This window comes from Arxiozyma heterogenica (assembly GCF_036370985.1).
Source record: "Arxiozyma heterogenica strain weizmannii chromosome Unknown scaffold_7, whole genome shotgun sequence".
Taxonomy (NCBI): Eukaryota; Fungi; Ascomycota; class Saccharomycetes; order Saccharomycetales; family Saccharomycetaceae; genus Arxiozyma; species Arxiozyma heterogenica.
Genome location: NW_027042660.1, coordinates 62656 through 81731, shown reverse-complemented (window position 1 = coordinate 81731; position 19076 = coordinate 62656). Strand labels below are relative to the sequence as shown.

General features: G+C 30.8%; 7 protein-coding genes across 7 annotated transcripts; 4 read left to right on the top strand and 3 right to left on the bottom strand.

Moving 5' to 3' along the window:
- Positions 1–112: 112 nt before the first annotated feature.
- On the top strand, positions 113–2035 carry PXL1 (Pxl1p; the record flags this gene model as incomplete). The annotated part of the gene is made up of 1 exon (XM_064861195.1): positions 113–2035. The coding sequence occupies one exon, from the start codon at positions 113–115 to the stop codon at positions 2033–2035; it is 1923 nt and encodes a 640-aa protein (XP_064716872.1).
- A 1016-nt stretch (positions 2036–3051) lies between these two features.
- On the top strand, positions 3052–3678 carry PWA37_004717 (uncharacterized protein; the record flags this gene model as incomplete). Its single annotated transcript, XM_064861194.1, has 1 exon — positions 3052–3678. One exon carries the CDS (start codon positions 3052–3054, stop codon positions 3676–3678), a length of 627 nt encoding a protein of 208 aa, XP_064716871.1.
- A 197-nt stretch (positions 3679–3875) lies between these two features.
- SRP40 (Srp40p) lies at positions 3876–5126 on the bottom strand (the record flags this gene model as incomplete). Its single annotated transcript, XM_064861193.1, has 1 exon — positions 3876–5126. One exon carries the CDS (start codon positions 5124–5126, stop codon positions 3876–3878), a length of 1251 nt encoding a protein of 416 aa, XP_064716870.1.
- A 2962-nt stretch (positions 5127–8088) lies between these two features.
- Positions 8089–9912, top strand: PTR2 (Ptr2p; the record flags this gene model as incomplete). Its single annotated transcript, XM_064861192.1, has 1 exon — positions 8089–9912. The coding sequence occupies one exon, from the start codon at positions 8089–8091 to the stop codon at positions 9910–9912; it is 1824 nt and encodes a 607-aa protein (XP_064716869.1).
- A 496-nt stretch (positions 9913–10408) lies between these two features.
- On the bottom strand, positions 10409–10834 carry RPL40B (ubiquitin-60S ribosomal protein eL40 RPL40B fusion protein; the record flags this gene model as incomplete). The annotated part of the gene is made up of 1 exon (XM_064861191.1): positions 10409–10834. A coding segment is annotated over one exon (426 nt), but the record flags the coding sequence as incomplete, so codon positions are not given.
- A 1698-nt stretch (positions 10835–12532) lies between these two features.
- Positions 12533–17167, top strand: MLP1 (Mlp1p; the record flags this gene model as incomplete). The annotated part of the gene is made up of 1 exon (XM_064861190.1): positions 12533–17167. The coding sequence occupies one exon, from the start codon at positions 12533–12535 to the stop codon at positions 17165–17167; it is 4635 nt and encodes a 1544-aa protein (XP_064716867.1).
- A 685-nt stretch (positions 17168–17852) lies between these two features.
- Positions 17853–19073, bottom strand: PWA37_004712 (uncharacterized protein; the record flags this gene model as incomplete). Its single annotated transcript, XM_064861189.1, has 1 exon — positions 17853–19073. One exon carries the CDS (start codon positions 19071–19073, stop codon positions 17853–17855), a length of 1221 nt encoding a protein of 406 aa, XP_064716866.1.
- Between the last annotated feature and the right edge of the window lie 3 nt (positions 19074–19076).

Here is a 19076-nt window from a genome sequence, read left to right as displayed (position 1 = left end):
ATTTCTTCAAAAGAGACCCATAGTTCAATGCAGTTAAGAAATTCTTTCTACCTCAATTCAAGGAAGAATATCGATATATAGTGAAAGTAAGCAATAATCTATCTAGATTAATATGTATAATGGAATGTATGGGTCGCCTTTTCCCAAACTGAATCCACGGGTCCCCTATAAAACAGCATTGGAGAGAGCCGGTTTCGAGGTCAATAAAGGCGGGAGTACTAATCAAAATATACATTCAAATGATCATAGTGGTCATTCTAGGGATTATGGTACTGGTATCCAATGTGATATGGCTATGGGGAACAAGGCAAGTAATGCAGATTGCTTGAATGCAAATCCACGTATTGGTAATATGATCAATACTAATGTTATTTATAATAAAAATAATGATAATAATAATGCAAAAACACATGTTAAGCCAATTGAACCCAATGTCCAAATCCAAATCACAGCTCCTTCAGAGACATCTACTGTTGTAACTTCACATGATTCAAAGATACGATCAAACAATAATAATTATAATAATAAAGATTCCTCTACTAGTCTGTTTGATTTTGAGCAAGCAAAAAAGACTGACGTAGAAATGAATCCAATAGAGAAAAGTTTTCATATGTTGACTCAAAGAGATTCAGACCATGAATCAAATGCTATGCATAATAGAGATAATGATGAGAATGACAAAATCGAAGATAATCTTGACAATGATGAAAATTTGAAATATCGTGAATCAAAGGCTAAAAGTGTAGATTTTAAACCGAATGATATCCTTCATATATCTATGCATTCAGATGATGAAACTATACCGTTGAAGTGGAATAGTGATAATAACATAGATAGATACGAGAGCCATACAGATATCAATGTCGGTAATCATATAGACTCCACTGTACTATCCAGCCCTATTGAATCACAATCAAGCACAAACATGAATGTAGAACAATTAATTGCACAATTAGATGATGTGTCATTCTCAAGAAATGCAAAATTGAATCCATCAATCTCCATTAATAATGATAATAATGGTTTCGGTATTGGTGGTGATAGTTTACTTAATTCAGGAGATGGGTTCAGATTGAAAAAATCTAGTGCATATCTTTCCGGATTCCCCACTAATAAACTTGGCACTAAAAAACCATATTTAAACACGGATTCGTTATATATGAATGGTCCGTATATCAATACCATTTCTCCAACATCCAATGATATATTGCCTCAAAATATCAATTTGAACACAGGTACTGAAACCAATGACAAAGAGAACTTCAATGTATTTGAGAAAAATATGGATAGAAACGTATATAAAAGTGACACTAATAAAAACAACTACAATGATTCAAGTTCAATAGTTGGAACAACACCAACGTTTTATAAATTCAAACAAAATATTAATTCAAGTTTTTATTCTTCATCTGCTTCATTATTATCGCCTAGGGAGGATCAACCAACTTCAACACCAAGCAACGCTAGTGCTTGTGGTAGTGGTAAGGATAATATTGGCTCATTGGTTATATCTGGAAATAGAACTAAGTATCCACCTGGAGAGGGTCCATGTAGAACATGTGGGTTAGAGATTGTAACAAAGGGTGTTTATGCAAAGAAACCAGGTGAATTATCTGGTCAATGGCATAAAAAATGTTTTAAATGTACGGATTGTGAAATCATTTTCAATAAATTGATACCATGTTATATACTAAATGATATGCCATATTGTCAAAGACATTACCATGAGAGTAATAATAGTATTTGTAAATCATGTAATGGGTTTATTGAGGGCGAATGTTTGGAGAACGATAAGAAAGAAAGGTACCATGTAAATTGTTTAAAATGTTTCTTATGTAAGAGGGCAATCACACAGGATTATTTCATATTTAACGATAAAATCCCGTTATGTGGTAATCATGATATGGATTCTTTGATTTCGAACGGATTAACTTTATCAAACGATAATGATAAATCTGAGCTGCAATTAACCCAAAAGGAAAACACAGTACGGAAGAGAAGAACAAGATTAATTAATTTCCAGGAACAATTATAATAGATGGTGTAATATATATATATATATATGTGTGTGTGTGTGTGTGTGTAGTTGTATACTTTTGGTGAATATGCATATATCCTAGGAAGTTTGAAATTATTTAATATATTACCTTATGTGTTGTATAAAATTGGAAAAGACTTATAAAACGGCACTACTATACAAAACAAGGTTACAAATTATTAGATATGATGAGGTTGGAATAACAAATAAAGATTTGACCATTCAGTTATATTATTTAAATAAAAAAAAATAAGAGAGAAATAAAAACTATATAAATATAGTAGAAATAAATACGTTTAATACAAACGAACAGTCTAACAAAGACAAGATCTGTAATGTTAAGTATAAAATTATTGCTGGCTAGTAACTGCATAAAAAATAAGAAATAATATCTCAGAATATGTTGATCTTAAAGCGATGGAGTGCTACTGTTTGTTTACTCGATTACTAAGCCGTATTACTAAATACCATTCTATTATAAGAAGAACAAATTACGTTGGAAACCAAAAATAATAAAAAAAAATATACAAAAAAAAAAATAGGGGAAGGCGTGGCGGAAGAATCGAAGTGACGCCCAAAAAAAAAACTTAAGAGAGAAAATAGAAAAAAAATTTTTAAAAGAAAAATCTTCAATGAATTACCGTATTAGGAAAAACGTTTAATTCATATCTTATGATCTGCACAAATTGATTTCACATAGTCTCTGGACCATTAACATAGTAAGACAACTGCAATTGTTAGTAGAGGAGTAGATATTAATTGTATATCACTAAGTTCTTTTTTTTTTTTGAATTCAAATTAACAATAGGGGAAAGTTAGTCAATGTTACGAATTGAAGATTGAAGATTGATAAAAATATATTAGCAGCGATAAATATTTATCTAGAGATACAGGCACACACACACACACATTGTATATGTATATGTATATGATGACTCAAATTGTAGATAGTTTAGACGATCAAATAATACAATTTGAATCTATATATAGACCAACTACCCCAGTAAAAAAATATGATGACTTGTCAAATGCACAACTGTTCACCTGACTCTTCTACCTACATAAATAATGATTGTCATTGTAAAGATAATATAACTAAAGACCCATTAATTGATGTTAATGCTTCTGGAATGTTACTTCAATTGACTACTCCAAAACGACCCATCAATGAACGTGCATTATCCCTATCACCTGGTCTAACTAGTTCTAGAATCAATTATGTTGGAAATATATATTTACCTAGTCGTTGTTCCTCCTATAATACATTAGAGAAGGAGTCAACTTTTCAAGCCACTGGGAATTTCGATAGTAACAATGAGGACTTGGAAAATAATATTCTACCATTTAGAAAGATATCCAATGGATTGAAAATTAGAATAAATAAAACTTTGATGTCTTTACAAAATGATTCGTCTTATAAGTCTCTTTCTGATTTGAATATTGGTGATGCTGTCAATCAATCCAAAAGGCATTCAAGAGATTTAGAGCTGGATGGAAATGACATGTTAATTTTAGAATCATCAAGATCAAAAGAAAAAAGATTTCGCTATATAGCTGGTAATAATAATAATAATAATGAAAATATGATGAGAAATTCTAAAAGAAAAGTATTATTAAAAAGAAAAGATGTTAACTATTAAGTTCATATATCCTATTCCCTTTAATATATAAATATATATATATATATATATTATTGCATAAATTGTTTATAAAATCAAAATATAAGACCATCAGACCATAATAGTATCATTATATATACAATGCCTTTTATTGATACACTTTCGATTCTTTTACATATACACTAATAATTCTATATATTTATATACATAAACACTATTTAATCAATGAATTTATATGAACCAGAAGCTAAAGTGATAGTACCACCTCTATAGGAACCTCTCTTCATCTTATTTTTGTTCTTTGTGAAATCTTTACCACGAACCCTACTCAATTTTTCATTTGCCTTTTCACCCCAAGTACCTGCCGCACCTTTATATGTGTTATCTGTCAATTCCCAGGCTTCAAATGAAATCTTTTCTCTTTCAATACGAGAGAAATGTTTCCTTTGTCCCTCTTTTATTTCATCAGTACCTGCAGATATATTCAACTTTTTTCTCTTAGTACTGTTGTTGTTACTATTGTTGTTATTGTTAGTGTTAGTGTTATTCGTAATGGAAGAGGAAGAGTTGATTATTTCCTTTGTAGCTTCATTGTCATTATCTTCTCTTATTCTCTTTTTATTATTTACATTCTCATTTTCAGAGGAATCTGAGTCGCTAGAAGACTCATTGGATGAGTCTGAGTTTGAACCAGATTCTAAGTCGCTGGAAGAATCGCTGGAAGAGTTAGAACTTGAGCTAGATTCTGAATTACTAGAGGAGTCTGAGTCGCTAGATGAATCACTAGAAGAGTCTGAGTCGCTAGATGAATCACTAGAAGAGTCTGAGTCGCTAGATGAATCGCTGGAAGAGTCTGAACTTGAGCTGGATTCTGAATCACTAGAGGAGTCTGAGTCGCTAGATGAATCACTAGAAGAGTCTGAGTCGCTAGATGAATCGCTGGAAGAGTCTGAACTTGAGCTGGATTCTGAATCACTAGAGGAATCCGAGTCGCTAGAAGACTCATTGGAAGAGTCAGAACTTGAGCTGGATTCTGAATCACTAGAGGAATCTGAGTCGCTAGGAGAATCGCTTGAAGAGTCGGAACTTGAGTTGGATTCTGAGTCGCTGAAAGAGTCTGAGTCACTAGATGATTCGTTGGAAGAATCTGAGTTGCTTGAAGATTCACTTGAACTGGTACTAGATTCAGAATCACTAGTAGAGTTACTGGAGGAGCTGGAATCAGAATCAGAATCAGAATCACTAGTAGAGTTATTAGAGGAACTGGAAGAACTTAATTCATCATCAGATGAGGAAGAGGAAGAGGAAGTGGAAGTGGAAGTGGAATCAGAATCAGAATCAGATTCGCTTGAGGAAGATTCACTTGAAGAAGATGATGCACTCGAGGAGGAGGAGGAAGTCAGTTCCTTCACTTTTTCCTTAGTGCTTAATTTGGGTGGTTTTTCATGCTTTAATTTTGCAGCACACATCTTTGTCGTTTAATAAATCTTGTTATGTATATATATATATTTTAATTTGATGTTATTATTATTATGCACTTGAATATTAAATAAATTGAAAAACGAGGGGAATTTAGACGAAAATACAAGAAATTTTTCTTTTTTGTATCGTAGAATAATAATAAGGTACATGATTTCGGTATTAAACTAGTCAACATCAATTCGAAATACAAAGATTTAGTAACAAGTGTTTAAAAATTTTTAATTGTGATTTATGCAAGAGCTCATCGGAATATTGAAAATTCAATGAAAGCTTTCACCCACCAACACCAAAACTTCGAAAAGAAAATATGAAAAAAATTGAAAAAAAAGAAAGGAAGAAGAAGAAAAACCAAAAACTCGAAGGATTCCCCAAAAGGGAAAAACAAGAAAATATTAAAATTTTTGGATAAAAGCAAAAAAAAAAAGTCTTTAGAGTTTCTGCGATTAATTTATTTCTTTTGATTGTACCATCCTTTTTTGGCCTCTGACAAGGGTCGAACGGACTGTTTTTCCTTATAGCTATATTTTTAATAATAAATTTTGATCGGGTTTACTTCCTTATCTTATCTCTTATCCATTTATACATCGCAGAAATATTTTAGAAAGGAAAGATCAGTGTGTTCACCTTTATATCTTTTTTATAAGAATATTGATCACTAATGTTCACACAAGTGCACATTTTTCTTTTTTTTTCTTTCGTTTGGATCTCCATGTTTTTTACTTCATATTAGATAGGGTAAACTATATACTGTTTTTAATATAGGGATAATCAAGAGAGAGAGAAGAAACATTCCTTTTTTGTTGATGCGTAATATTAATTCTTTTGTTCTTATTTCATTAAATTGTTGCTATCAAAGGAGTGTTTCCATCAAATAATACCACGTATTTTTATATTGCTTATCTTACTTTATGTTAACTGAAAAAAACAAAAAAGAAGATAAACTTTCGCACATTCTTTATTTCTTTTTTGCTTCAATACACCTTTTTTTTATGTTATCTTCTTTTATTGTACAATTAATCATTAATCATCTATAAATTGTCAAACAGGCAATCAAAAAAAAAAAAGAAAAAGAAGAAGAAAAAGTAGAAAAGAGGGGTGTAAAAACTGTGATAACAGCCATAAAAATTAACATTAAAAAGAGAAGATATATTTTCAAACTGAATGACACAATGTTGTTTTTCTTCTATCTCGCATGTTCTGAAGTAAATTGTGTATACAGACACAGTTTTCGAAGTAACCACATTATCTCCTATCTTTCCTTTCATCTCTTCATAAGCAAATAAATGTGACATTACCGTTATTGGACTTTCTTTTAAATATTTATTAGTCTAATGATTACTGTTCTATGATAAAGATAAAAGAATCACGGAAAGCATAAAAAGAAAAAGAAAAAAGAAAAAAAAGAAAAAGAAACATAACGCGAAAATAATATCACGAAGTATGAAATAATTGTGTATTACCAAATCAGGAAATGCCACTTTTTTTAATGCCGCCTAGCCCTTTTTATTGTGTTGTATTGTATAGAAAGAAACACTGATCGATAGCATGGAAATGAAAAAAAAAATAAAGAAAAAATAAAGAAAAAAAAGCTATATGTAATCAATGTCAGATTTCCCGATTAGGAAGGATCTATTATTTTTTGCTTTGGTCGTCCAAAAAAATTTAGAGCCGTGGATTCTATTATTCAAATGGTGCCTGTATTATGTACAAAAGTTTTGTGTCATTCTGTTTTGACTCAAGCAGTGGACGAAAACAAAAACAAAAAAAAATACCATTGCAATTTTTTTGTGTCAACTTCTACGAAGCGTGGGCTTGTCTCTCGATTGTTTTAATGTGGATGCCGTTCGAGAGAAAAGAAAAAAAAGCAGAGAAAGAGCTGATTATTATTAATTGTCTCATCGAATGACTGATCTTTTTGCTTTTGTGTTTAGTTTTTGTTTTTTGTTTTTTTTTTTGATTCTATTTTCTTCTCTATTTCTTTTCCCTCTCCCCCTCCCTCCCAATCCATGCAAAACAAGGCAAAGACACAAAATAAAAGAAGGAAAAAGAAAGACAGAGACAGAGACAACGATGACTGGATTATGTCCGGATCTCTTATCAAAATCCAGTGTTATCTATTCTCTTTCTATCTATTCTCTTTTTTGATCGTTTCTTTTCAGTCAAATCATATCTTTTGTAATGTGTAATAATTTCCTGCATACGCATTTCTCAAGTATTTTTTTATTTTCTATTTTCTATTTCCTATTTTCTTTTCTTTTCAGTTTTTTTTTTCCCGTTAACTTAATAAAGACCCTAAGATTTGTGCAATAGAGAATATTGTGGCAATTTGGGTTGGCTGATCTTGAAGTTTCTTTTTTATATTGTGTTTTGTCTTTTTTTCTCTTGTTTTGTTGTTTTCTTACAGCAGGAATTAATCATATATATTAGATTTATAAAAGCCTTGACGAACGAATATTATCTTCTGTTTAGACTCTGATCATATAAGAAAGTTGATATATCTTCTTTACTGGGCTTTTTTTTGTCTTTCTTCTTCTTTTCCACTTAGTATTCTCTTGTCATCTTAGTTATTTGTTTTTTCGTTGCTGTTCGATTGTACTATCAGATATAGAACAAGAAGAAGAGAAAAAATAAAAATAAAAAGAAGAAAGACATCTACTAAGTTACTGTTTCTGAGTTTGATTTAACAACAAACACATAACTTTAATTATCTTCGTAGAAATATCAATATAAAGTTATTTTTATTGCATAAATTATTTTATATATATATTTCATTGATTTGTTTTGTTTTGTTTTTTTTTTGTCCTTTTCATATTCAAAAAGAAGTATTTTGCATCTGTAGTTTGTTTTTTTTTTTAAAAAAAAATCCACATTTAATTTTTATTTTTCTTTTTTTTATTTCCATTTATTTCATCTGATAAATAAATAAACACATATTACTCATTGTAAATAATGGTTACACAGGTCTCATCTGATTCCTATTTAGGGGAAAAAGATAAATTTAGAACAGTCGTTCTCGAAGGTGAAGAGTCCATCTCTTTAAATAGAAAAAATTCAATTAAAAAAGACGATATCGGTGATAACAGTGACGACACTATTCACTTTATTAATGATGATGAATATAACGAGCATGAAATAAGTAGAACATATGAAGATGATGACGGCTTGGATGAGGAAGGTTATGAAGAACCTACTGAGGAGGAATTGAAGACTCTTAGACACGTTCCAGGTAAAATCCCTATAAGATGTTATTTAATTGCCATTGTTGAATTGGCCGAAAGATTCTCTTACTATGGTTTATCCACCCCTTTCCAAAACTATATGGCTAACGGTCCGAACGACACTCCAAAGGGTCTTTTGCAATTAAATAGTACTGGTGCTAACGGTCTTTCTTATTTCTTCCAGTTCTGGTGTTATGTGACCCCAATTTTAGGTGGTTACCTATCAGATACCTTCTGGGGTAAATACAATACTATCTCCGCAGGTACTGGTATATATCTTGTCGGTATGTTTATCTTGTTCATGACCTCAATCCCATCCATTACTGATAGAGACAAAGCCCTTGGTGGTTTCATCGCTGCCATCATTTTGATCGGTTTGGCTACCGGTATGATTAAAGCCAACTTGTCTGTTTTAATCGCTGATCAAATACCAAAGAGAAAACCAAGAGTAAAGACTTTAAAGAGTGGTGAAAGAGTTATTGAGGACTCAAACATCACTTTGCAAAACGTTTTCATGGTCTTCTATTTAATGATTAACATCGGTTCTCTTTCTGTCATTGCTACTTCTGAGTTGGAATTACACATCGGTTTCTGGGCTGCTTATCTATTGCCATTCTGTTTCTTCTGGTTAGGTGTCATCGTCTTGGTTTTAGGTAGAAATCAATATATTAAACGCCCTATCGGTGATAAAGTTATCGAAAAGAGTTTTAAAGTCGTATGGATCCTAATGAAAAATAGATTCAATTTCGATAAAGCTAAACCAACCATGAACCCAGAAAAGAATTATCCATGGACTGACAAATTTGTTGACGAAATTAAAAGAGCTTTGGCTGCTTGTAAAGTTTTTCTATTCTATCCAATCTATTGGACTTGTTACGGTCAAATGATCAGTTCCTTTATCACTCAAGGTAGTATGATGGAATTGCACGGTTTACCAAATGATTTCTTCCAATGTATCGACTCTATTGCATTGATTGTTTTCATTCCAATCGTGGAAAGATTCTTATATCCAACAATTAGAAGATGGACTCCATTCAGACCAATCACCAAGATTTTCTGGGGGTTCGTTTTTTGTTCATTATCTATGGTGTGGTCTGCCGTCTTACAATCCTTTATCTATAGAGCTGCTCCAAATTACAACCACCCATTAGAATCTGGTTCACCAAACCATGTCCATGTGGCATGGCAAGTCCCTGCTTACGTTTTAATTGCGCTTAGTGAAATTTTTGCATCTATCACCGGTTTGGAATATGCCTACTCTAAGGCTCCGGCTACTATGAAATCCTTTATCATGTCTATCTTCTTGGTTACTAATGCCTTCGGTTCCGCTATCGGTTGTGCTTTATCTCCAGTCGCTAAGGATCCAGACTATACATGGTTGTTCACTGGTTTAGCTGTCGCAAGTTTCATCTCCGGTTGCTTGTTTTGGTTATGTTTCAAAAAATACAACAAAACAGAAGACGCTATGAATGCAATGGATTATGAAAAGGATGATATGGTGGTTGCTGATGCCGAAGAAAACTGTTTTGACGAAGAAAATGACAAAAAGTTATGAGTTTAGATGGACAAGTACATAAGTTACTTACTGCTACGTATAAATAAATATTTTATGAAAATGATGATTACGCTGTAACATTATATATATGTAATATGACATAACACGATATACTATAGTATAATGTAATATAATATGATCTATGAACGCATGGAGACATGCACTTTTTTTTTTCAATAACAATCATGAAAATAGGAGTAATAATTAAATAAATCTTGGTATGCAATCTATCATAATATACTGTATAGAAGGTACAAGAAAAAAGGTTTCAATAACTTACTATTGCAAGATACTCCTTCATAAGAGTGAGATGCTGTATATGAGTACATACAAAAAAAAGAAAAGAAAAGAAAAGAAACGAGTCAATAAACTATAAGACAGTAGAGCAAAAACTAAAATATTTGAATTGTTAGCAATATATGTATTTATATATATTAAAAAATGTATACAAAAAATAAATGTTTAAAAAAGAAACTAATCTTTCTAAACGATTCAATCATTTTAATTTCTTCTTTGGACGTAATTGGTTGGTGTGACCACACTTTCTCTTTCTACAGTTAGTAGCTCTTGGTGGTAATCTGGCGTAACACTTACGGCAAACAGACTTTTCACAGTTGTATTTGGAAGCTAAAGCTTTTAAGGATGGTTCGATGATACCACCTCTTAATCTTAAGACTAAATGTAAAGTAGATTCCTTTTGGATGTTGTAGTCAGATAAAGTTCTACCATCTTCTAACTGCTTACCAGCAAAGATTAATCTTTGTTGGTCAGGTGGGATACCTTCTTTGTCTTGAATCTTAGACTTAACATTGTCGATGGTGTCAGAAGATTCAACTTCTAAAGTAATGGTCTTACCAGTCAAAGTCTTAACAAAACTGTTTAAAAAAAAAAGAAAAGAGTAAAAAAGGAGAGAAGATTGACATCATGAATAGTAAATATAACCAATAAAAATGGAATATTATATTATATGATTATTAGTTGTTAGTAAAGGATGATGGCTGATACTAACCTGTATTTTGTAGCATTCTTGAGGTGAAAAGAGACACACTGTTCCTGGAACTAAAAAGAGGAAAAATACAGTCCGTAGACATCGATACCTAGGTACACACCATAAAACACTCATAAATCACCATTGCAAATAGTAAACAAAAAAAAAGATCAATACATCAAATGGAATAAGTTGTCAAACAAACAATTATGATAAAAGACATTCACTCACCACTAGAATCTCCCAATATTGTTATTCCTTTCTCATATACTTTTATATAACTCTCAATCAGAAATATACTTGATAGTTTATACGTTTAACATTCACTGTAAGGCAATCCAAACTGTACATTTTACTATTAATATGAACTTACTAAACATATTTTCATTCTGCTCTTTCTAACTACAACGATCAATACTTAGTTCTCTTATTACTTTGGCTTTCGTCTATTTAATATCGAGTAACAGTATGTCTTTTTAATCCTCTTTCATAATAATGTTAATTTTAAACGGTACATACATTTGCATTTTGAATCTTGCAGTCTTGTTAATTGATCCAAGCGACTGTGAATTAAGAGTTCACGCTAAGCACAACAAATACGCAAAACAAGATGGGCCAGCAGAAATACGAGAGTATCTTTGTGCAATAATGGCACTAAACAGATACATTTTCTTTTTTTTCTCTTGTATACTACAAGACGTGAAGGAGGATTGATGCCATTAGTGGGGCGAATGATAGGATTACGAAACTTTCCTGTATGTCTCCAACTTCTCTACTAAGCTCTTCCATCAGGACCTTCTTCCTCTTCCTCATTCTCCCCACAGTCAATAAACATAAGAAGTGCATTAGATGGTTTTGCACATACACAGGGAAGAAAGACGAGGGAGGAAGAATGAACCATTCAAAATCGTCTGATTGGTACGGCAGCATGGCGCAGCGCAACACAGTACGCAAATTGTTCTCCCTGTGAAGTTCAACAGTCCGCTGCCTACCGTCTTACCTCTTAGCTAGGAAGGAAGAAAGGTATGCAATAAGCAGAGGTCTGCCAAGGGATTGGTTGTCTAGTCCAAGTGATGTGTATGGCTCCCTGTAGGCTGTAGCGGTAGAAAAAAAAAACAGATTTCTTCATCCTTTCTGATTGTTAGTGAGCACGCCAGTGTCTCATATTTGGCCTGCTGTCCTTCGTGCAGCGTAGAAGCAAAAATGTACTGAATTTTTTAAAGAAGCATCCGACTTGTAACATTTTTCGTCGCAAAAAAAACTTGTAGATACCTGTTTAGGAAATTTGTGTGTCAGATACAAAAAGATCTTTTTCGCCTTTTCAGAATGGTCAAAAATAATTTCTGGATGTACAGATGTTGTGAATGTTCAACAGTCAATATGTCCCCTAACAAATTTGGTCAGTGGAAGAAACAAACAAAAACAAAAAAAAGGAAAAATGAGGTCAAAAAATAAAAAGAGATTTAAAACAAGAGGTATCAACTAAAAAAAAAAAAAAAGCATTGTGTTTATATAGGCATATAGAGACATGGAAGCTAAAAAGTCTTGGTTTCTTTTTTTATTTGTGAAGCTGGTTGTTTGTAATATACAAGACAGACGAATAAATTATTGTTATTCTGATACTCAATTGAAATGTCTCAGTTTTCCAGCTGTTCTGAAGAGAAAGCTGATGTTGATAAGAATAATAATGATAGCACAGAAAATGGTCACAATGAACATATAGAGAATAATCAAAAGGATACCACTTCTGTTGAAAATTCACAACTTGCTGAGTCGAATGACATTGAAAACTCTAGTAACAGTGTAATAACAAATAATGATGAAGCCTTAGATAGTCGATTACTACAATATCCTAATTATGAATCACTAGATCCACAAACAAAAATCCATTTAAAACAATTTTTATCTTGTTGCCATAATCAATGGTTTCAAGAAAAAAAAGCATTGCTAAAATTGATAAGAGATAGAAATGATGAAAAGATTAATGTCATCAATGAATTGGACGTGTTGAAACCTTATTTAGAGAAAGTGTCGCGACAAAGAAATGAGTATTATAAAGAGTTAATAGCCTTGCGTGATGAAAATAAAGTTATGAAATCTACAGACAATGAAATGAATAAAGTTGTAGCATTGTTGGAGAAAAAAATTGATACTCTATCTAAGGAACTTATGACAGAAAGGAATAACTTTCTCGATAATCAAAGGAATTCTCAATTACAATTGCAGAAACAGGAAGCTACTATACTGTCTTTAAAAGATCAAAATAAATTAAAGGAATATGAAATAAAGACATTGAATCAAAATGTCCATAGTTTAGATGAGCAAAACCATATTCATTTGAAAAAAATACATAATTTACAAAATACTCTGAAGGAAAATCAAAACCAGTATGAGAAAGATATCACTTTACAGCAAAAGATTACAGCATCACAAGAAGAACAAATACATTCGCTAAATTCTCAACTAATCAGATATCAGAGGTCAGAATCCTACTTCAATAAAGTGGATGGGTTAATTCAGAATAATCACACTTTAAAAGAAGAAAATGCTCGTTTGTCCCATATTATAAATTCAAATAATATTTCCAAGTTATATGTTCAAGAATTGGAACAATTGAAGAAGGATTTAGATCATGCAAATTCCCGCAAAATTGATTTAGAGTCTCAAGTAGAACAATATATAACTGATTTAGAAACTCAGTTACCGACTATTGAAAATTTTAAGGAAGAAATCCAGTCACTTAATAATAAACTAAAAGATTCTAAATTATTGGTGGAAAATAAATGTGAGGAATTAACCACAAAAGAACTTCAACTAGAAGAAAGTAACAATCACATTATTGAATTGAACAATCAAATTGATACTTTGCAAAGAACAAATACGGATTTAGCTCACCAATTACAATACATACTAATTAATTTATCCATTCGCAATCGTAAAAACCCCCCAATATTGTCAGAAAAACAATTGATTTTTTTGAAACAATTAATATCTAGTACATCTAATAGTAAAGGCATAAATGATCATGAAGATATCAATCTTGTAGATTCGCAACACATAATATCAGAGGAATTAGTCGAATTCAAGGATATAGTTGGACTACAGAAAATGAATATAAAATTGGTAAATACAGTAAGATCCCTATCAGATAAATTAGAAACGCTTGAAGCTGAAAAAGAAACTAATAAGGATAACTTTCAAATTATTAACGATGCAAAGAGTGCGTTATTAAAATTACAGAACTATACAAGTGAATTGGAATTTAAGATCAAAGATCTAAACCAACAAATAAAATTACATATAGATACTATTGAGAAACAAGATATTGAAAAACAGCACTTAAAGGAAGAATTGACGAAATTACAAAATTTTGAAATATTACAAAAAGAATTACAAACTACTATTGATAAAAACTTAGCAAAAATTGAATCACTAAATGAGAAAGTTGGAAATTTAGAGGTCAAGAGTGACGAATTAATTCTCGAAAATAAGAAGACAGAATCTTCAAAAGTATTATTACAGGACAGAATCAAGATATTAGAAAATTTGTTAGAGATATCTGAACAGGAAACTTCACATAATAGGAGTAGAGTTCAAAGTTTAAGTAGTTTACTGCAGAAAGCTGAATGTGAGGTTATTGACATTAAGAAGGAGCATAATAATTGTGTCAGAATAAAAAATTCTTTAAGCCACGACATTGACTTAAAAACAATAGAGATTAAAAAATTGAATCTTGCGGCTGAAATAATGAAGCAAAGAGAGGAACAAGCAAATGAGACTATAGGTTTGTATGAGGCTGAATTAATATCATTGAAATCTAAAATGTCAAACAACGATATAGAAATAACTAATTTATCACAACAGCGAGACCAACTAGAATTATTGAATAAGAAATTGATTGAAGAACTCAATGATCAAAATTCTTTGAAGTTGCACGAGGCAGGTAATCAAAGCAATAATTTGAAGTGGTATCAGAAGAATATAGACCTGTTAAAGACAGAAAAACAACATTTGAACCAACGTATTAATGAAAAAGACAATATTATTAATGAATTGGAAAGATCCATAACAAGTATAAATAATAATCTTGAAAGTGTGAAATTATCCTTTGAAATGAAAGAAAGATTATCAAAAGAAGATATTGTTACATTGAATCAGCAAATTTCTAATTATAGACAAAAAAATATAGCTCTAACTGATGAATTAAATGCTGTGAAACATTGGAAGAATGAAAATGAAGGAAAATTCATTGATATGAATAATAAGTTATCAGATATGGAAAATGACTATGAAAAAAAGATAATAGCCTTAAATAGTGATTTAACTATGAAGAATAAAGAAATAAATTCTTTGCAAGCAAGCAATGATAATCTACTTAGAGCGCAAAAAGAAGTTCAGGCAAGAGCGAATGAATTGTCATCAAGGATTACAGATTTATCTAATAAGGAAGAAGATTTGTTAAAGACAATTGAAAGTAATAAGTTAGAAAAAGATTCATTAAATCAAAAAATTATTCATTTAGAAAAATCATATAATGAAGTAATATCTAAGAAAGATTTAGCAACAAAAGAAACACTAGCATTAAAAAATGACATTGAAGGATACAAGTTGAAATTAGAACAACTTCAACAAACTGTTGACGAATCTTCCAAGATTTTAAGTGAGAAGGAAATAGCTTGGAGAGAAGAGAGGCTTCATTATCAAAAAGAAATATCACATTATACATCCAAGTTATCTGTATCAGATGATATCAATCAGAATCAAGAAAATCTTACGGAACAAACTAATAATAGTGGCAACCATATTGATACATCAGTATTTGCAAAATTGGTTGGTGAAAAAGAGGCACTTTGGAACCAATTAGTGTCCTCTCAACATGAAGAAAAATTACTTCGTGATGCTTTGGCAAATACAAGAAAACAATTGGGAGTGCTTTCATCAGATATGGAGAAAGTAAATAAGATGAACGTAGTATCTCATTCATTAGAACCACAGATCTCTGGCACTACAGCAGTACAGATGGCATCACAGCTTGAAGAATATAAACAAAAGTCCTTGGATGCTGAAGATAGATTTAATAGATTGAAAAAACAAGCACACGAGAAATTGGATCAATCTAAAGGTGTTATCAATTCTTTGACTGCAGAGGTAAATACATTGAAAACATGCAATTCAGAGCTGCAAGAGCATTTGAACGTTAGTGAGTCAAAGATTAATATACTAGAATCTATTGTAAAAGAGGGTGAAAGTGATAAAGCTACCATTGATAATTTACAAAAAGAATTGGCTTCGGTTTTAAAGAGATCAAAAGATCTTGAAACTAAATTGAATGATAATATTCGTGTATCAGATAGTATGATAAAAGAGCTTAATCAACAAATTGAAAGTTTAACCACAGAATTGAATGCTTTAAAAGAGGAAAGTCATTTAACAGAAAAAAATAATATATCAAATATCGTTGAATCTATGAAGAAGACATTTGAGGAGGAAAAGATATTGTTTATGAGTAATCTTAAGAGGGAATATGAGAATAAGTTAGCTGAAGTGAGGAAATCCATACCAGAAACTATTTCCTATGATGGGATAACAGAGGGTATTGAAAAGAATTTAAATGATAAATATATAAAGTTGGCTGAAACAAAATTGGAAGCTTTAAAAAAGAATCACGAAGAAAATATGCAAAAAGTTCGAAGTAAAGCATTTGAAGAGGGTAGACAACAGGTTTTGATGAAAGTTACTTTATTAGAAAGAAAGATATCTAAGTTAGAATCTCAATTAAAGGATGACTCTCTGAAAGAAGAAACAAAAGAGGCATCTAACAACTCTCTCGCAATTGAGAAAACACCAGAAACTGTTAATATCAATAAATCATCACCATTTGCCAAGCCTGACAATAACAGTGCTAATTCTGCAAGTAAATTAGCGTTCCCACTGTCATTTCAATCGACTCCTTCCAATATTAACCCTTTTACTTCACCTTTGGATAAAAATGTATTTATGTCGTCTGCTGGAAATACTACATCTATGATGAAACCAACATTTTCTCTACAATTGATGGATAGAACTGTTTCAGATATGAATACTTCAGAGACAACAAAGAGTAGTTCATCAGATGAAAGTAATATTACTAACAATTCTTTGAAAAGATCATCTGTTGATGAACCCTCTCCTGAAAATGTTATTAATAAGAAAATAAAGGAAGAGTACAGGGGCAAGGAGGAAGAAGGATCCAGCAATGAGAAGAAAAATGACAAAGAGGATATCTAGCTTGTAAAGGGTTGGTTAAATATGTAAATAAAATTATCTTATCTTGCTATACATGCATATATATATTGTAAAGAATGTAATACTAATATTTCAGAGAGATTAGACTAAATATTGCATTGTTCTGTATATGTTTACATGATAAGAGATATCATACTGGAAAAGCAGAATAGATATTAATTGCTTTAGTAATTTTTTTTTAACTTTTTTTACAAATTAACGACTTCTTTCCAAGAAAAAAGCTTCGTTTACACCACTAAACATAATTTTCCTCTTCAACGAAAAAAAAATAAACAACAACTAAGATTTTCATATAACGTGTTGATATAAGGATTTAGAATCAGAAATTCTATTAGTGTTCACTTTAAATTAATATAATAAAATAACGTAGCTTACAATAGGATATTGGTGATATTATAAGTTCTCACCTATTTATAGTAGGAATTTAGTAGTACTATAAATTGTTATTGTATTGCTTGTCCCCTTCTATTCTGCATACTTCATATACATATATAATTATTGTACACTATATTACATATTATTTTAACTCTTTTATAAGCTCTTATAAAATTTTCAATTATTTGATATAAAAAATTTAGATTATCACATACATTTCTAATCTTATTTTAACATAAGGAACTGAATTATAGTTAGTTAATATTTTATATACTTATGTAATTTCAATTTTTCAAGAAAACGGTCTAAAACAATTGATATAATAATTTCCAATCCTGGAACCGATAAAATCAATGAAGATTGTATTTTCTCTTGTCTTTGAAATTGGCTCAAAATCTAGTAAATTAAATAGCAAACCATCACAACAAATTTCATAACAATATTTGGGTAAACAATTTCCATTAACAGGTGACAATTTAATTGCAATATCTCTATTTACAGGTTCATATCTTGTATCTAAAAAATCAATTTTGTCACCTATACAATTTGAATAACCTTTCATAATCCTATTATATAAATCACTTTTAGATAATTTGCTTAAATATCCTAATACATGTAGTTCAGATTTAAACGGATCGGATTCAGGTGATGGGATATAATTTTCCTCCAAATATGGCACATTAATTAAGATGAAATATGACCAAAGATCATCTAGTATCAATAACGGAGGACCATCATTATTATTATTCTTAATAGAATATTTCACTGTTATGGGTATTTTGAAATCATAATTTTCAAAAATATATTTACTGGCTAATTGAAACTTTTCAACCCCCATCTTACTATAAAAAGGATCCAATGTAGTCTTATGCAAAAGATTTGCATGAAATCCCATTGAAAAGATGATAAAAAATATTTTACTTGAATCATCTGGGAAGATAACTTTATAGAGAGGAAAGCAATCAGATGATAGACTGTTAGTTAAAAATAAGTTTAAAGTAACGATTGGGCAGTTTAAACCACAGGAATTAGCTAATGCATTCGCTGTTCCCATAGCCAATGGCAATATATTTATATACGTCTGTTCTATACCTATCTTTTGGGTAGATAACGAGTTTAAAAATTCAGATATGCTTGTGTCACCGGAAATGAAAAACACGGTTGTCATAGTGACAAAAGTATCCGGTTGAAATGTTGAAGTCCAATTAGATATACACTGTGAATCATTTGTTTTAATATAATTATATTTAATATTTAGTTTTTGTAAAATTGGGAAGATAACTATTTCAAAAAGATCATTATCTTTGTTTCTGCCTATCCCTGACTTGATTGAATCTAATACAATCAGATTATTTAAAAATGGATTATCCAAGTCCATTGCATTATCATTTAAATTTGTTTTTTCTTCAACTAATTCAAATTTAATATATTTCGAACCATCTTTTGTCACAAGAACGTAATATGAAGTATTTGAGATGGTAATAAGGTATTTTTTAGATACGTTTAATGCCATTAT